This window comes from Nannospalax galili, unplaced genomic scaffold (assembly GCF_000622305.1).
Source record: "Nannospalax galili isolate Female #2095 unplaced genomic scaffold, S.galili_v1.0 scaffold150, whole genome shotgun sequence".
In the NCBI taxonomy this organism is placed as follows: domain Eukaryota; kingdom Metazoa; phylum Chordata; class Mammalia; order Rodentia; family Spalacidae; genus Nannospalax; species Nannospalax galili.
Genome location: NW_008329320.1, coordinates 2657750 through 2677410, shown reverse-complemented (window position 1 = coordinate 2677410; position 19661 = coordinate 2657750). Strand labels below are relative to the sequence as shown.

General features: G+C 42.6%; 1 protein-coding gene across 5 annotated transcripts in view; it reads left to right on the top strand.

The window, feature by feature from the left end:
- The window catches only part of Npr3 (natriuretic peptide receptor 3), a 70181-nt gene that overhangs the window by 1257 nt on the left and 49263 nt on the right, over positions 1 to 19661 (top strand). For 2 of the 5 annotated variants that reach the window (XM_017798786.2, XM_029564701.1), the window contains exon 2: positions 13234 to 13356. In XM_017798786.2, coding sequence (XP_017654275.1) covers positions 13242 to 13356 — 115 coding nt within the window. In that variant the 5' untranslated portion in view covers positions 13234 to 13241. Of the gene's footprint in view, positions 1 to 31; positions 1297 to 1323; positions 1470 to 13233; positions 13357 to 19661 lie in introns of those variants that run through there. The other 3 variants (XM_008835472.2, XM_008835463.2, XM_029564699.1) reach the window with 3 other exon arrangements.

Here is a 19661-nt window from a genome sequence, read left to right as displayed (position 1 = left end):
ACCCCACCCGCTGAAAATACAAGCCCGGCCTGGACGCTCCATGTGTGGTAACGCGCTCTGCCGCTGCCACGCTATTTAAACACCGGCTATGGATCCAGGAACCCGCGCGAATCAATGAGATCAAACGCGAAGGAGATGCACGTCAATTACAAGCACTTGGACAAGTCTAACTTTTTTTTTCTTTTACAAATAACGCCTTCTAAAGCGACCTTAACAACGCCCAAATAAGAAGCCATCTCTAAGCAAAATAGCATATGTCTAAAGGGAGGGCGAATATATATACATATTTATAATAAGTATATGTGTATATTAGAGACGCACAGGTTTACACTCGGTGAACTTTTTTGAAAAAAAAAAAAACTAGTGACATTGCAGAGGAGCCTTCTTCTTTATCTTTTGGCGCGTTAGCGAAGGGGGGATTCTGTTTTCTTGGAGCGCCCAAGGGGGCGCAGGGACCTCGGCAAGAAGAGTGGGGAGGGACGAGCAAGGGTGGGTGGGTGGCAGAGGGCGAGTCGGCAAGGCTAGGGCTGTGTCGCGGCGCGATGCGGTCGGTGCGGGTGCTCACTTGGTCTGCGTGCGTGCTGCTGGCGGGGGCGCTGCTGGCTGGCGGAGCGGGTGGCGGCCGCGGGGGCGCGGGCCCAGGTGGCGGGCGGCGCGCGCGGGAAGTGCTGCCGCCGCAGAAGATCGAGGTGCTGGTGCTGCTGCCCCGGGACGACTCCTACTTGTTCTCGCTCGCCCGGGTGCGGCCGGCCATCGAGTACGCGCTGCGCAGCGTGGAGGGCAACGGCACCGGGCGGCGGCTACTGCCCGCCGGCACTCGCTTCCAGGTTTCCTATGAAGACTCGGACTGCGGCAACCGCGCGCTCTTCAGCCTGGTGGATCGTGTCGCCGCGGCCCGCGGCGCCAAGCCTGACCTGATCCTGGGGCCCGTGTGCGAGTACGCGGCAGCGCCGGTGGCTCGGCTCGCGTCGCACTGGGACCTGCCCATGCTGTCTGCGGGAGCGCTGGCTGCCGGCTTCCAACACAAGGACTCTGAGTACTCGCACCTCACGCGCGTGGCTCCTGCCTATGCCAAGATGGGCGAGATGATGCTCGCCTTGTTCCGCCACCACCACTGGAGCCGCGCTGCCCTGGTCTACAGCGACGACAAACTGGAGCGGAACTGCTACTTCACCCTCGAGGGGGTCCACGAGGTTTTCCAGGAGGAGGGCTTGCACACATCTGCCTACAATTTCGACGAGACCAAAGATTTGGACTTGGACGACATAGTGCGCTACATCCAGTCCAGCGAGCGAGGTGAGCAGGAGTGCGAGCCAGGCCCCTGGCCCTGAGCCAGCCCTTGTCCGCGGTTGTCCCCACTTTACGATTCAGCCTTCTGCGGGTGAGGTCAGCAGCCCCGGGCGTTCAGGATCAGAGGAGGGTGCGCGCGGGGACTGGCTCATGTGTGCGCTGCTTGGGCGTCATGCGGGGTGAGGATGACCATCGTGGTCGAGGGCTCTGCCTAGGGGGACCTGGGGAGGTGGACTGGGCCAGAATAGGGAACCGCTGAGCTGACTGCAGCCATGTGTCCAGGTATGACAGGTGTTGTCAAATACCAAGGGTGTTTCCTCCTCCATACCCTCCTCGACAACCCCAGGGTCCCAAGCGTTCCCGGGCAGAAAGAACTTGTTACCGGGTCGCTGGTGGTGTGCGCCTCCAGTTAGTGCCGCAGCGTTTGCGGAAGCTCTGCAGCCACGCGCTGCCCCTTGTCTAACTGGGGGAGGGGGGTGTCTCCTGGTTTCCTTGGCTGCTCTTTCCACAGACCCCAGGTTTCTTTAAAAGGCTCGTTGTATTACTCGTCTCATTTCGTTGCATGCCCCTTCTAGTCCCTTATAAACAAGCTTCTGTGGTTTCCTCCTAAAATGCCTGGCAGTGTCTGGACTCAGGCGACACTCATTTCCCCTGGCGCGTTCGGCGTCGCCGCTTCTGAAAGTGCGCAGATCTGGGCTTTGCAGGAGCGCGCCCTTTTGAATCCCGCATGGATCCTCCTTCCCACCGGTCCCCCACCTGGGTTTGCTCCTCGAGTCTCTAGGGGTTTGGAGTAACACCTAAACTAACTCAGGGGATCAAGACTTGGGATTGTGACTATGGCTGGGAGCGTCTGATGGTGGATAGGTAATCGCTGAAGCCCCCACCACGGCCCATATTTGGTAGGGTAGACTGTGGGAAGACGCGCTGAGATTCCAGCACAGTGCATTTCACTCCTGCACGCTGTCGCGGTTGGGGTGCACAAAGTTCAGGGAATCCCGCCTCTGCTTCCCGTACGCAGGCGCCTGGAATGTCAGTGTTATAATCCAGGAGAAGCTTCCCACGCCCTTAGTGCTACCCCAGTGAGACCCGAGGGAAGGAAGCGGGGCAAAGCTGCACAAGGCTTGTCCGCGATTTAGGTGGTCAGGGACCTGAGCCTGGCTGTCGCGGGACAGCGCAGCATAAGACTGGGAGGTTTCGAACAGGTGATAATGGGCAGAGAAAGCTTGGGGGTGGCGCCACAGAGACCCCTTTTCCTAATTTGGCCACCTGGAACTAAAGTGAACACGCCCTTTGGAGCGAAGATGTAGAGGTGTAGACAGTGGAACTCTCGGCAAGTTTTGAGCATTAAAGAACTCTAGGCTGTCCATGAGGAAGGCTTGGCAGCTACGCAGGCAGGGCGCCGTCCTTGCTGATTGTGAAAAAAGACATCTGTGTCCTACTGCCAAAACAGGGCGAGAAACTCTACTTCTTCCCACTGTCAGTCCTCTTATTACCGCAGCTTCTTGCTGACCTCTTGCGGGTTTGCCCCACCCACCCCGTTGCCCCAGGAGCCCGTTTCTTCCGGTCTGGGCTTACAGAACTAGAGCTAAAAGTTGGAGATTTTCTAGGGCAGGCTGGGGATGGGGGTGTGTCCCCCTCCTGGCAAGATCAGAGGTTTGCAAACTCTGTCATTGCTGCGGTCGCTTTGTTGATCCCAGAGAGGCTGTGACCTTGCCGCAGTGGCCTAGGATAAAGGCCTAGGGTATCTGTCTGTACAGATGAGGGCAGATCTTGCCTGTAGGGCTCCTCAACCTGGAGCTGGGAGGGCCACAGCCTGGTAATGGGCTTTTAGGGGTGGTTGTGCCCTGGCTTTAGAAGACTCCAGCTCGCATTTTGCTACTACTGTATTTTTAAATGCTCTAAGCTTGGCAAACATTCTCAGGTTTCTTCTCTTTTTCTTCCCATTTAGTGACAAAAGTTTGGTAGACTGGTGTGTGTGTATTTTACAGCTGATAAGGTTATGATTTTATGATTTTTACTCTACAATCTGCCTCCAACAGTGACCTGGCAAATTTTCAGAAATATGAATCAAAATAGTCGTCTCTCCAGGCTGCTCTCCTCTCAGTTCCTTACTCTCTGGAGAGATAGTTGCTTGATAACAAAGCTCTGAGAGGATTTCCTTCTAATAGACCCAAAGTCTTGACTTCACCATCATCAATAAGGCTAAATAGGGGTTCAGTGTGTGGTTTCAGTAGAGTTTGTGCCTCGTTCACTACCTGGCAGGATCATGGGCTATAAAACTGTACTCCAGGCCCTGCAGATAAAGTGAAAGTCCTGGAGCATCCATATCTCTGGTGTGCTCAGAGGGTTTAATGAGCTAAGCCACCAGAATTTGCTGAAACAATACAGATCCATGCAATGGAGTAAATGTGTGGCGTATTGCAGTGGGTGTAGTTTCATTTATGATAATAATCACTTTCAAGGAGAAGGGAAGACCATGCCCCAGGCAAGAAACATGGGCTTCGAGGCACACACCTCTGGATGCAATGTCTCTACTCAGTGGCTTCCTGCCTGTGCAAGAGACTGAATGAACTTGAGCCTGTTTCTTCTGTGAAATGAGCAGGATGAGAATCAGGCCACTTCCAACTGAGAGTCTGTGGTCCTGATTTGCATTCACCCAAATGTAAAAATGTAACGGACACTATTTCTGTCTCTATTATGAATTATGAATAAGAGCCTGCTTTAGAGAGCCCCTCCAACCCTTGGGAGGCAGAGGCAGGCAGTTATCTGTGAGTTCAAGGCCAGCCTGGTCTACATAGTGAGTTCCAGGACAGCTGGGGCTACAGGGAGACCCTATCTCAAAAAGATAAAAAAAAAAAGGAAAAATAAAAAGAACAGTTCAACTTTAAAATCAAATTATGAATATTTGATTGTCTTCCACTGCTTAAAAAGTGACCATGCTGCTAGCTCAAATAATTAATGTACTAAATTTTCTTTTGGCTATACAATGCTTTATAGAAAGAAAAACTAAGGGAAATTAATTATTATTACTTGCTAGGGAATCTACCATCGAAGTCAACAATTTAAAAACATTAAAGAGCTAATATAATCAAAACACATAGACCTGAGTATATGTGATTAAAAAATAATGCTTTTACAGCATGCATTTATACTAGTGGCTAAGGTGGCATAAGATTCAATCTCAAGTTCCAGGTATGAGGTAATAGAAAGTTTCTCAAGAACTAGCCTCAGATAGCCTTGAGAACTGGGTAACATGAGGTGAGATTTCATAAGGGCCTGTTGTGGACATGATTCACATTACAAGATGATGACTACTATTGGTGATATTATCAATTTTTATCTGTGTGTGTGGGGGAAAGAAGTAGAGAATAATGGGTAGCTAATTTTGAACACTCAAGTCTTTTCATAAGGTTTCTGTGTTTTTTAAGATTTATTTTTATTTTATGTGTATGAGTGTTTTGCCTAAATGTATGTAAGAGTACCATGTGTGTACAATGCCCACAGAAGTCAGAAGAGAGCATCAGACCCCCTGGAACTAGAGTTACGGATGGTTGTAGCTGCTGTGTGGGTACTGGCAACTGAACCTGGGTCTTCTGCAAGAGCAGCCAGTGTTCTTAACTGTTGAGCCATCTCTCCAGGCCCAGGTCTCTGTGTTTGATTCTAGATAAATTTGAATTGTAGGGGTGAGATTATCATCTTTCTCAGGAACTCTGAAGAAAACTGGACAGATGACTCCTCAGGCAGGGGACTATGCCATGCCAATCTTTTCTATTCAGGATTTATCTGTTTCAAGTACTGAAGATATTCCAAAAACACTTTAGGAAATTAATGTGCTTGGCAGAAAAAAATAAAGATCTTAGCTAGGTGTGAGAGCATATGCCTCTAATCCCAGCATTCTGAAGGCTGAGATAAAAGAACTGTGAGTTCAAGGTCAACTTGGGCTATAGAATGAGACCTTGTCCCAAAGCTCAATAAAGAAACAAGCCAGGTGTGGTAGCACACACCTTTAATCCCAGCACTCTGGAGGCAGAGGCAGGAGGATCTCTGTGAGTTCAAGGCCAGCCTCGTCTACATAGTGAGTTCCAGGCCAGCTGGGGCTATAGGAAAACCTTGTCTCAAAAAAACAAAAACAAAACCAAAAAAAACCCAACCCCCCCTAAAACCTAACAAAAGAAAAGGCTTTTTATTTAAGACTGGATTCACTTATATAGCTGACTATTGACTAGATATTCCATACTAGATGACAAATTTACCATTAAAAAGATAGAAATAAAATTTTCAGTCAGTGAAAGCTCATAGCTTTTTTTGTTTATGTGCCTTGTAAAAGATCTAGAAATAACCTATACGCAAACATTTTTGTATGAAGTAATACAGTTTCATTCTTTTAGTTATTAATATGCCATTCATCTGGGCCTGTGTAATGACAACAGAGATGAAGTATTTAATACAAGAATGACTTATTTTTAGTTGTCTGGCATGAATGACCAAGTGGTTGGTCAGCAGAAGTTTAAAGCAAAGAACCCATCATAAATCTAACTAACACGCAGCTCAGGAAAACAGAAGCAGGGTAGACTGTTCAATCAAGAGGCTTTGGAACAAAGCTTCCAGAAAACAGAAGTAAGGGCAGAGTCTGCATTTTGCAGATGATATCTTTTGCTTTGGAAACACAGAAACCTTTTTTGGAAAGAAATTAGATTTTATTTTTACCCAAATTAATTATACAGCTATGTAAAGCCCGAAGATGGTGTGTTTTCTCTGGAAGAAGTTTCTTGTCTCTTACTCCTCACTCCACCATTCCTAACACTTGTAGCTGTTCCATAGCTCTCTGCCTTCAGACTTCCAAATTAACATGCTACTTTTTAGTTTTTTCATTTTCACGTTTTATCTCTTAGAACCCCAGTGAAAACGATTGAGTTCTCTTTGACCATCTGTTAACTACATGCAAGTTTTCCTTCTGTTCATCAAACTTTTGCTTAGTACAGTATTCAGTACTGTATATAGTTGAGCCCTGCAGACTTCCATGATGATTCTTTTTTGGCCTTACTTTTCCCTTTGGGGTTATAAAAAGCCTTTTTGTCTGCTTAGTTTCCTATGGACTCATAGCTAAAATCACCAGCAAATTCTGTTTTAAACTCTGGAGCTGTTCTAGCTTTGTTATTTCCTTGGCATAGTGCACAACTGTCATCCTGAACTCTCCAATGCTTTCTTGGGACTCCCATCACCTATCATTTGAGCTAGGTTCCTGTGTGCCAATGCCCTTTTGTTGATCAATGCCCTTGTTTTGGTGGGGCACATCTTCCAGGGGCTTTCTGAGAAAGGATGGATAGAGCTATATTTGAAAACTTTCATGACTAAAAACTTCATCCTACCATTATACATAATTACAGAATTTGCCATGGGCTAGAAATAATTCTTATCCTCTTAAAATTTGATAGTGTTACTTAATTGTCTTCTAGATTCTTTTGTTGCTGTTTGTCAGTTTGAAATCAATTTAGCTTCTGGACTTAATGTTTATTGTGTTTTCCCCTTCCCTGGAAATTTTTAGAATCTTTTCTTTGCTCTCAATAGTCTAATATTTAATTGCAATTGACATTGATGTTAGCCCTCCACTCCTCAGATACTCCTGTGTTTTAATTCTTGGAAGTTTTCTTAAGTTGTTTCTTTGAAAATTTTATGCCATTAATTTCTACTTTCTATATATTATTTCGTATTTGGATGTTAGACCATCTGATTTGTATTGCATATTTCTTATCTCTCCCTACTGCTTACCTTTAACTTTTTTTGATTTATTTTATGTGTATGAGTGTTTTGCCTGCTTGTATGTATGTGCACCCATGTTATGCAGTGCCTGAAGAGGAGAGAAGAGACCATCAGATACCCTGGAACTGGAGTTAGGATGGCTGTTAGCTGCCATGTGGGTGCTGGTAACTGAACCCTAGTCCTCTGCAAGAGCAGCCAGTGCTCTTAACTATTGAGCCACCTCTCCATCCCCACTACTGCTTGCTTTTTAAAGAAATGGCTTTAGTTTGGACATTTCTTTTGGTCACTTCCAAAATTAGTATTATTCTATTTTCATTTCTGCCATTTTATTTTCACGTTTTGGAACACCCTGCTCTGCCTCGGTGCACTAGATTCCTTCTCCTGCTCCCAAGTATAGATCACATGGAACATGGGTGCAAGAGTCAGATGGAGAATATAGAAAAACATGCTTTTTATTGTTACTTAATTTGATTGGAGAACACAGATGTCAAAAGGGTCTTCTTATGATCACCTGCTCCCAGCATTAGTCAGGGACAGATACTGTCCCTTACCTGAGGTCCTCTTTCCAGGAGCAATCCCTTACTCACAAGTCAAACATAGATTGCGAAGTGTGCTGTCTGTCAGTGGACATATCTTGAAGGGGGAAGAAAGCAGGCAGAGTCTGGCATTCCTAGCTTGTTCTTCCAGACTTACCAATCAGATACTTAACAGCTTTTCCTCTTGTTGGACTAGAGGGCGGAAAAGTGAAAGCTCCTTGAGAGGTGGAGAGTGTTAACCCATCAGAAGCTGCTGCAGATGGAAGCCTAAGAACAGTGAAAGGATATTCCCCTAGTGTGTATGGGTACCACCGAGTGTGTTTAGCTCTCTGAAATGACATCTAGAGCCACCCTGTGCCCGTAACCTTTTCGATTACAAGAACATGCTGCAATGATGAGAAGTCATTTATAAAGGACAGTGTGGCAACCAGATGGGGAAGGATGGCACCATACACCACATGTTAGCAGAGTGAAGGAAAGTCTACCCAGAAACATCAGGCCATTAAACCTCCTTTCTGAAGTTGAGTATTTTGACCTCAAATTATTTATGATATGAAACATACTTAAATACAACAAAACTGTCTCTTGTTTGGCTCCCATTTATGAAGTTGATAGAATTAGCTGACTCTGTATATCTTATCTACTGCTGGGAAGTACTTTTCTCTTGAGTGTGAACACACTTCTCATGCTTCTCCACATTTCCTCAGGGTTGCATTCAAATATGTTTAAGCCACGTGTGTGTATTAAATATGTAATTTAGTTACTTATGAAACTTATGATGAAACATGAGTAAACCAGAAAATTATTTCAACAAAAACCATCTTAAGCCTTTTGATAAATTATGCAAAGGCAAGTTACTAAAACCATTCATTGTCCAATTAGAGAGATAGTGAGACAGCCATAAAAGATTGGGAAACACTAGGGCTGGAGAGATGGCTCAGATAAGAGCACTGGCTGCTCTTGCAGAGGACCCAGGTACAGTTCCTAACACCCACATGGCAGCTAACAATGACCAGAAACTCCAGTTCCAGGGGATTCCTCTTCTGGCTTCTGCAGGCACGACATGGTACAAGTGCATTTACATACATGTAGGCAAAACATTCGTATATATAAAAATATATAAAAATTATTGGGGAATATCACAAAATCCAGGATTTTTAATTTTGAATGTTTTATAAGTGATATTAAATGGTTGCTTGGTCTGAAACTAGAAGATGATGTGCATTATGGGAGACAATGCCCTGCCCATGAACCTGGAAATCAGGATTTCCTTTTGAGAGTAAACCACATTCTTGACACAAAATGGATAAGGTTGAAAATAACCAGTCTGCTCAGATAGACAAATGTTGCTCTCTGACACTTTTGCTCGGTTGAAAATGGTTATTAATACTTCAGGAAAAAAATGTCCATTAGCAGTACTGGCAGAAATGAGGAGAGACGATGAGACAGGAATGTAAAAACAGAGGAACTGCAGAGGCCAAAGTCTGTCCAGGACTTATGGATGCTGATGCTCTGGTCTCAGGGTATAGTCTGTTCTGTCTTAGGGCAGGTTTATCCTTCAGATGGAGGGGTATTGTCATCAATGACTCCTGCTTTGGGATGCTTGAATCCTCCCACTCGCCTCCTTGATGTGGATTTTCTCTTCAGTAACATCCTATTGCTTATAATTTGGCTGCCCAATTGGCATTCCTATGTACAGGTCATATTGATGTAAGTGTATACATGACCATTCTGGTCCCCATGGAGCTTAAGGAATCTGCAGTTCTGATCACCTAATCATAAATATTATGTTGGCTATGTGACCAGTGTCCTGGCAAAATCAATTTATGCATGTGGGTATTGAGAGAGCCTGAACTATAAGCAGTTGATAAGAAAAAAATTGATAAGGGCTCCTTGGTGTATAGCCAGTCAGAATTTCTTGGATCCCGCAGTGATAGCCACTCTTGGAACCCATGTGCTTCAAACTTGTTCAGACAGCCTCTCCTTGGCTGTTTTGTGGGACACCCTTGCTGTTTTTTATGTTGAAGGGGCTTGATCTAAAACAGGTGTCTAGGTCACAGTGAATAATTAGGAGTTTCTCCAGAGAACTTAACCCCCCTCTTTCTCCTCCTCCCCCTCCTCCTCGTCACCTTCCTCCTCCTCCTCCTCCTCCTCCTTCTTCTCCTTCTCCTTCCTCTTCTTCCTCCTCCTCTCCCCTCCCCCTCCTCCTCCTCTTCTTCCTTTTCCTCCCCCTCCCCTCTCTCTTCCTTCTCCTCCTCCTCCTCCTCCTCCTCCCCCCCTCCTCCTGTTTTCTTCTTCTATTTCTTCTTTGAGATGGAGTCCCATTATGTAGATGTAGCTGTCCTGGAACTCACTATATAGACCAGGTTGGCCTCACACTCACAGAGATCCACCTGCCTCCGCCTCATAAGTTCTAGTATTAAAAGTGTGGACCCCCACACCCAGCTTGAGAATTTCTTTATTGAAACATCTTAGGATTAATTTCTTATCCCAAATGTATAAATTGTATTTTCATCAGGAACAACACCTATTGCTATAGTTAAAGTCCTTGGAAGTTTTGTATTGTCTCAAAACTGTGTTCTCTAGAGCTGTTACCCTGAGGTTAGAAATGTCAGAGTCATAGCCTGACCCTCTGAGCTAATGTGTGCAGTAAATGAAATATCAACAGGAATTCAGGCCTGTGTACAGGATGCCAAGGTTGCTTGGGTGCAGCCTGCAATTTGTTCTAAGTCTTTCAGCACCCATACTTTTTCAAAGAGCATACAAATCTCGGAGAGCTGGCATGTATCATTATAAGGCAGTTTATGGTGCCCAGGCCTCTGTGGATCTCTGTATTCCCTATATATAGCATATACAGTGCTCTTGTTTTTTGAGCCTATGAACCAGGAGCCATCAGATTGATTGGATAATGGCTAAGTCACCATCTCACAATAGCCTGTGCCACCCTTAGGTCATAGGTAGCAATCTCCTGAAGATGCTTAAAACTTCTCAGATCACACAATGTGGCTATAAACTGAGAGAACATGGAGAGTGTATGTGTGTGTGCATGTGCATGCTAGAATCTTGTTATCTATTTCCTCTCCATGTTGAGGAAACTTCAGAACAATGTTTTTTTAAATGCAGACAGCAGAGTCTTTAAAATTATTGCATTTGCTTTATTGTGTGTGTGTGTGTGTATGTATGTATGTATGTATGTGCACACATGCCCTTGTTATGGCATGCATGAGGAGGCCAGAGGACATCTTTCAAGTTTCATTTCTCTTCTTCTACCATGTCAGTTCTGGGGATTGACTTCAGGTCATCAGGCTTGGCAGTAAGCACCTTTACCTGCAGAGCCATCTTGCCATCTATCTATCTATCTATCTATCTATCTATCTATCTATCTATCTATCTATCTATCATCTTTATCATCTATCTATCTATCTATTTCTCATCTCTGTATCTATCTTTGTGGTGTGTGTGTGTGTGTGGTGTGTGTGTGTCCCGTGCTCTTTTAAATGAAGATCCAACAGTAGAACATCTGTCTGAAAACAGGGAAAGTGCTCTCACCAGACACTGGATCCAATATCATCTTAGTCTTATACATCCTAGGCTCCAGAACTGTAATAAAGGTTTGTTGTTTTCTGCACTTGGTCTATGATATTCTGTTATAGAAGCCTGAACTGGCTAAGTCAGATGGATGAGAAAGTCTTATACAGAAGTGGAGGTGATTAGGTACTGGAAACATATCTTAAGAGGAAACCTCAAGTAGAAAGTGACATGAGAAATTTCTCTATCTATCTATTTATCTATCTATCTATCTATCATCTATCTATCTATCATCACCATCTATCTACCTGTAATATACTATCTATCTATCTATCATCTATCTATCATCTATTTATCTGTCTATCTATCTATCATCACCATCTATCTACCTATAATACCCAAACCTGGAGGAGCTGAAGGAGTAGGTGGGGGATTCCAAGTGCACTCTCAACATGTGTGGAATTCAGAGTCAATATGGCCAGGCAAGGAACTGACAGTTCTAGAAGTATTCTAGTAGCACAAGACAAAGCTGTGCAAATAGCAAGAGTCCATCTTATCTATCTATCTATCTATATCTATCTATCTCTCTATCATCTATCTATCTATCTATCTATCTATCTATCTATCTATCTATCAATCATCTATCATCATTATCTGTCATCTGTCTATAATTCTTTTTTTCAGACATGGTCTTATTACATAGCCAAAGCTGACTTGAACTTATTATTCTTCCACCTCTCCTAAGTACTGGGATTATAGGCATGAGTCACCACCATGCCTGGCTTTGTCTATATATATGTATACATGTACAATTTATAAAGATATAATGCAAAGATATAGCTCTAAACATTTTTTGATTTTTGAGACAAATCTCATTCTCATGTGGCCCAGGATGGCCTCAAATTTCAAGGATTAGCTTAAACTTCTGGTCCTACTGTCTCTGCTTCCCAAGTGCTAGGATTACAGGTGCACACTCTCTCAGCCGGTTTTATGTGGTCCTGAGGATCAAATCCAGGGCTTCATGCATGGTAGGACGTACTCTACTGACTAAGCTTCATCTCCAGCTCCCTCAAAATAGTTAAAAACAGGGATGTTAAGTCACATAAGTACATTAATAGTTATGAAAAGCAAGGGCTTTAATGCAAAAACATTCTGCTATCTAGTTAGCAGACCTTAGTCAGATTTTACCAGCTGTTTTCAATAGTGTCCTCTACAGGAAAACTTTCATTTATTTTTCAAGGTTCAGCATCCAATTGAGTAGCACATTGCTTTTAGCTTTTTCTGATTTGAAGTTTCTTTCAATCTGAGCCTGTCCTTGTTTCTCATGAACTTTAATAGTTCAAGGAGCACATGGTAATCATCCTGCTATCCTCTTTTTTGTTTCTTTTGAGGCAGGATCTTCCTGTAGTCCCAGCTGGCCTAGAACTCACCATGTAGACCAGGCTGGCCTCAATCTTACAGAATTCTGCTTGCTTCTGCCTCTGAGTGCTTGGATGAAAGGTGTGCGCCACCACGCCCAGCTCCCACAAGCCTTTTAAATTGGGTTTGCAGCTGCTTTCTCTTGAATAGATCCTCTGTGTGTACCATCATGAGGGTAGTTTGTCTCTGTTCTATAGAGATGCTGCTCCTAACATTTGGTTATGGTGCTGTTTGCTAAGTTTCTCTATGTTAAAATGACCTTTTCTTCCTTTTGTGAGTATAAGAGTCCTCTTTATCTATGGTTTCATTTTCCAGGGTTTCAGTTACCCATAGTTAACTGTGATTTGAAAATAGTAAATGGAAAATTCCACAAGCAAAGAATTCATGTTTAAAATTACTTTTATTGCAGTATATTGTTAGAATTGTTCTATTTTTGTTATTAGTTATTGTTAATCTGCCATTTTGTCTAATTTATAAATTAAGTTTTATCATATGCATGTATGTTTAAGGAAAAACATAGTATATAGGGTTCAATTTTTTCTCCACAGTTTCAGGGATCCACTGAATTAAGTAACCAGTGAGGAGATACTGCAGGACTCTCTAAACTCCCCATTTGGTGCCTGCTGTCCCCTGGTGTGTTTGACCTGCTTTCTGCCTGCTGTGTTGGCATGTCTCATATGTTGTTTGCTCCTCTCCCCAGTGGTGATCATGTGTGCCAGTGGAGACACCATTCGGAGCATCATGCTGGCAGTGCACAGACATGGCATGACCAGTGGAGACTACGCCTTCTTCAACATTGAACTCTTCAACAGTTCTTCCTATGGTAACTCTGCTTTCAGTTTCCCCAACTCCGCCAGAGTGTCAGAAAGGGGCAAGAGCCGAGTCAACAATTTAAGTGAGGGGTTGGGAAGATGTCTGCCATGTAAGCATGAGAAAACCTGAGTTCAGATCTTCCAGCATCCATATAAAAGCCAAATTCAAGCAGCATGCCTATAACCTCGGCGCTGGTAGGGGAGGGGGAGCTAGGTAGAATCCTGGTGCTCACTCCAGCTAGCCTAGTAGAATCAGTCTGTTCTGGTTTAAGTGAAAGACCCTGTCTCAAACAATAGATTGGAGAGTGATCTAGGAAGACATTCCATGTCAACCTCTGGCCTTCATAAACACATGCACACACATGCATATATACCACATGGATATGTGCATACACCCAAAACAGTCGTACACCTCCTCACACCCCTCACACTCATAGACACACCACACACACACACACACACACACACACACACACACAATTTGAGTGAGGTCCATAGATGCAATTTTTTTTAATCCTAGAAACCACATTTAATTTCGGAAATTTGTGATTTTTAGCATTCCTACATTGTTCATAATTTTTCGAACTTTTCTTTTTTTGAGAACTTAATGAGAGCAAAAGACACCATATATCTGTTGTGTGAAGAAACTTGTCTGGGGGTCAGCATACACTCTGAAGGAACACAAATGCAGGCTCCAAGCACCATTTGTCCAGTGTTTTTCCAACTGAGCATTGCTATTGTGCTGGTGTCCTGCTAGAATAATTATAGTGAGATTTGGGTAGAATTTTAGGTAGAAGGAAAAGACTAGGCCATAAAATTATAGACTAGACTATGCCAAGATGTGTCATAGTTAGTATTATCTATTGCTTTGTAAAACTTTTAGTCATATAATAATATGCAAATATATAATACCTGTATATATTACATGTATGTTTATTATGGGCTGAAATATTAAATAAAATACTATTGCTGTAAGTTGAGATACAAACACTTGAAAGTCCTTGTGCCTAACTCCCTATCCTTCCAGGTTACTACACCTTAAGCCCCTCTTATGTAGAATTTCAGGAGTTATAGGGTGAAGTCATCTTTGATTCCTTATAAAGGATTTAGGGAAACTCCCAGAGTCCAAGTCATGGAGGATGTTTAAGGAGCTCATCATGATCATAAATATGAAACATTTTCCTCTCACTATGGTTAAGAATCTCTTTGAAGCAGACACTTTAGGGCTATAGAACATTTTCTTAAAACTGCACGCTGACTGCTCAAAACAAAGCAGCTCCAGGGGAACTATGAATGTGCAGATCACAGATGGCATGTTTATGCTGAACTCCACTTCCGAGTTCGTGCTGATGATGAATAGTTAGTTAGGCAGGATCCAAGCCATAAAACATTCACTCTGGTTTCCTGCCCTGATATCCTGGCTTACTTAAGCAGTGGATCATTGTGTGTATACAGATAATATAACACACTTCTCATGGGGACCAAGAAAAGTTGATGAAACAAAAGTAGCTACTGCTTCCTGTGATGGATAACACACTAAAGACGTGAGACTTGCAGGATAAACAGTTATTGACTATATTTGCTACCAAGTGGAGTGCTTTCACTTCTTGACCAGAAAGTTATTACATTATTGGCTGCAGCATTGAGTTCACATTTGTTCTGTTTTTTTTTTTTATGTGAAATACAGAATTTAGAGGTGGTGTGTTGATGTACATTATAAAGGGGCAAACACCTTTGAAAAATGGCAAGCATATTTGCATGCATTATGCATACAGCACCTAATACAATGTTAGCTGCTAGAATCCCTTTCACCAATAGATGAAACTTGTGTTACTTTCTTCTATTATGACAATATATCAGCATTGTAGAAAATTTGGAAAAATATAGAAACACAATGGGAAGAAAATGTTATAATTCTGCCACTCAGATAAAAAGTACATTGCTACTTATGCCTGCATGTGTGTAACTGTACCCATGTTGTGCAGTGCCCACAAAGGAAGAAGAGGTCATTGAATCCCCTGGAACTGCTTTTGGATGGTTGTTAGCTGCTCTGTGGGTGCTGGGATTTGAACCTGGGTCTTCTGCAAGAACAGCCAGTGCTCTTAACTGCTGAGTCATCTTTCCAGCCCTCTAATTGAAACATTTTTAGCAATATAAAATTAACCACTTTAATGTGGAGACTCTGTGGCTCTTAGACTTATATAAAACTTGTAAAAATAACATAGAATTCAAGCATATATTCACAAGCTTTTATCACTGTTGATAAATAATCAGTAAAATTTTCAAATAATGAAAACTAATATTGCTCCAATACTACTAAACTACAGGCCTTATTTGAAATTTACCTTCTAATGTTCTTGATGTGGGCCAAGATGTAACCCCACCTCCAAACTGCAGTGGATTCTTGTGTGTCATCAGTATCCTGTTGTCTGTGATGGCTTTTCCACTTGTCCTTGTCTTTCATGACCTTACCACGTTTGATCAGCCCATTATTTTGTAGAATGTCTCCAATGTCTGGTATTTTCCCACCATAAGAGTGAGCTTGTGCATAAAGTGATGTGCCATTTTAAGTACATGGAACCATTACATAAGAGATTTTATCTCTGGGGTTGTCTTGAAAATTTAACTGCAAAATGGTTCTGTATTAATCACAAAGAGTACTTGGTGTTTCTATTAAATCTTTATTATTTTATATTTATTGTACATTTGCTCAGACTTTGGGCTCTGGTGTTAGTTGGCCTGAGAGACTTAGCTCTTAACTGTTAAGAGCTAAGGCTTATTAGTTTAACCCTTAAACTTGGCATCGTGACTTGACCCTGCCCTCTTCCGCAGCCTTAGATTATTCTAATTATAAGAGTAGTCCTTGCCTCACATATCAGGCTGAGTAACAAATAGACAAAAGAAAGTCTGCTAAATACCTGCAAACTTTTTGAACATGACAATTATTTAATAAATATTAGCCATTTTCATTATTAGTCTTAGTTAACTTTGACCACTACACATAGAAGTTTAAAAATTGAAAGTTAAGTTTGCAAACATTTTTGTGATGGTAGTTTTATAGACACATTTCAGGATACACATTCTGGTACCAAATCAACTGACTTTTAGCTAGTCCATCCTAAGGAGCTGTGTACATTATGTATTACACTTGAAAGTGCATAACCAAGGTTCCCAACTGTAGTGTTTGAGACAAATGTAAAGGCTTTTTTTTTTCTTTCTTTTACCTGAAAGAATTCTGGAGGTGGGATGTCCAGGGTAAGGATTGGCTTCCATAATATTGTCTCTGTTACAAGCTCTTATGTTTCCTGTTCCTCCAATCTTAGTGCCAATTTCCATTCTCAAGGTCAAATATTATAGGGCAAGGCATGTGGCACATGTCTTTAATCCCTCCAACTCAGAAGGCAAAAGCAGACAGATGCCTGTGAGTTAGAGGCCAGCCTGGTTTACATAGTGAATTCCGTGCTAGCCAGGGCTACAAAGTAGTACCCTGTCTGAAAAAAAAGATTGTGGCCAGGGTTCCAGGGGTCATGCCTCAATTCTAGGCAAGCTGGGTGAAGAACACGGTAGGTGGCAAGAAATCCTTCCAGTTGACTTGGTTCTCTTTGGTGAGCTCTCTGGGAAGCTCTATTAAACTTCTGGATACATGAGATTGGCTATCCCTGGTTGAAAAATATGTCAGAAATAGTGTTTTTAGTTGGACTTCCTGATATCCTAAATCAATCTGGGATTTTGTTAGTAAGGAAGAAGGGAGGGTGGGTGTATGGAGGCACCTCTCCATGTCTTCTGTAGATCTTAAAGTGTCTTCCTCCTCAGAGCAGAAGTGGCAAAGATCACATGGTGGGCAGAGTCACCTGAACCAAAGGTTTGGTGTACCATTAATAAAGGGTCTTCTCTAATAATTTATATTTTAATAATTAGATCGATGATTACAAAGGTTCTTTAGCATACACTTTTCCCTATACTTCCTCACAGCAAACCGAATACCTGTTTTTGAGAAAGGTTATCTATTTTCATCAGTATTTGATTGATACTGGACTTTTGAAAACACAGTTAATAGTATGTCTATAACTCTGATTACGAGGTTGTGGAATCTTGGTGAGCCCTCAGATATTTTCAGACTTCCCCAAATTTTATGGCAACAGGATTTCAGTTCATAGTATAATAAGGGGGAATTAAAGTGCTTAAGATTTAAAAGACGAACTTGCTCTAGAGATAAGATGATATATATTGTCTTGTAGAGTTTTTAACAATGCCTATCAACATTTCACCTATTTGTATTAACTTCTTAGAAGGTGTGTTAGTGGAAAGTTATTTGGGAAATCCAAACTGGAGCTGTTAGGATTATTGTGGTGCTCACCTTGCCTTCCTGAGAAGTGAGAGGGCAGGAATTCAGGTGTGGTTCCAAGTGTAGTAGAGGTTTGTATATTAGTTACCTTTCTGTTTCTGTGATAAAATAGCATGACCAAGGCAACTTTTCATCGGGCTTATGATTCCAGGGGAATAAGAGTCCATCATGATAGAGGAGGCATGGCAAGGGGCAGCGGGAGCAGAAAGCTGAGCACTCACATCTCCAAGCAGGCACAGGAAGCAGAGAGAGAGAGAGAGAGAGAAATGTGAAATGGGGCCAGGCTAAAGCCCACTCCCAGTGATGCACTTCCTCCAGCAAGGCCGCACCTCTTAAGCTTCCCAAAACAGGACCATTGACTGGAGAAAAAGTATTCAAACAGTCTCTAGGGGCATTCTCATTCACACCATAGTTAGTGATACACAGAATTAGATCATTGGCTACAAATGGAAAAGTAACAGACACAACACACACACACCACATGCACATACACATCTGAGGAGGGATTGAATTTAACTGTTTTGTTATAAAAGTGATATATACACATTAAAGATAATTTGGAATAAAGATGAAAAAGAATCTGATGAAATCCTGCCACTGTAGCAGCTACTGGGCAGTACATTGGCACTTCTGTTTTTCCTTTTCTATTTTTTTCTTTTAAATATTTGTGTCATGCAATGCCATGCAGTATTAAATCTTGGAATGCCTCAGGTTCTGATGAGATGAACATAGACCGGGCAGGGTACACGCATCTGGACCCTGGTTGGCATAGGCATCCTTTCTCTGTGATTAGTCTCAGTTTTCTCATCTGTAAGACAGGGATCAAATTTCAATCTTCTCATAGCATTGCTATGACAATTAAAGATCGAAACACTACAGACAAAGCAGCTCTGCAGAACTGTGTGCAATAATGAAGGGTGTGCCTGGTAGCCTGGCTCATGGCGCCATGTAACACTGAGGTCATGTAGGGTGGGTGTGATGAGGCAAGGCCAGTGCTTTTCTTTCACTTAGTAGCCACCAGGGCTGAAGAGCCAAAGCGCTATGCTGATAGCCTAGGTGAATGACAGAAATTCATTTCTTGGGCTGATTCTGTGATGTCCCAGATACTCCTTCATTAAGGGCAATGTACTGAAGGCCTACTATGTGCTCAGTCCTTAGTAAGTACTGTTATTGCAGGATGGGTAGCAATTGTTGGAGCCAGCTTCCTGTCAGAATTGCTGAACACAGGTGCAGACTACTTTTCTTTTCCCATGTTCTTGATTCTCCTTACTCAGTGCATGCTTGAGTTCCTGTAGTATTTAAAATAAAAGTTAAGCGAAGCAAAGCACATTTGCTTTCACTTACCCATGAAACAATGGTAAAGAACCATCTGCTCTACCCTACTTCTCAGAAGCAGTCTTCTTTATTCTTAAATAATTAATTTATACCTTAATTAATACTTTGATTAGAACCATTGTAAAAACATGACATTAAGGGTTGGAGAGATGAGTCTGTGGTTAAGAGGGCTTGCTGCCCAATCATGGGACTGTGTAGAAATGATACCCAACATCCTCTCTAGTTTGCACTCTCTCTGGCTTCAGGCCCTAGCCTGGTGGTATCACTTGTGCATTCTGCAGTCTCCTTGGATTTACACTGACACTAACTGAAACCATCATTTTCTCTCCTTTTCTTCTACTTGAGTTGGTTTTTCTTCTAACATCACTGGATTTTCTCTTTTCCTTGGTACTGTCTGGAACGCATTTGCCTTAGTTGACCATCCCGCCCTGACCTGTAGGATTTGGGAGTTCTCTTGTACAGTTGTCTTGCTTTCATTCTCAAGGGCACTGGCTCTTTTTATGAATATAAAAATAGAAAAATATTTATTATTGAAAAGTTTACTATCATAAAAATTCCAAAAAGAGGGAAAGGAAAAAGAAAAGGTAAGGAAAGAAAGGTAAGGAAAAGGAGGAGGAGGAAGAGGCAGGATTAGGG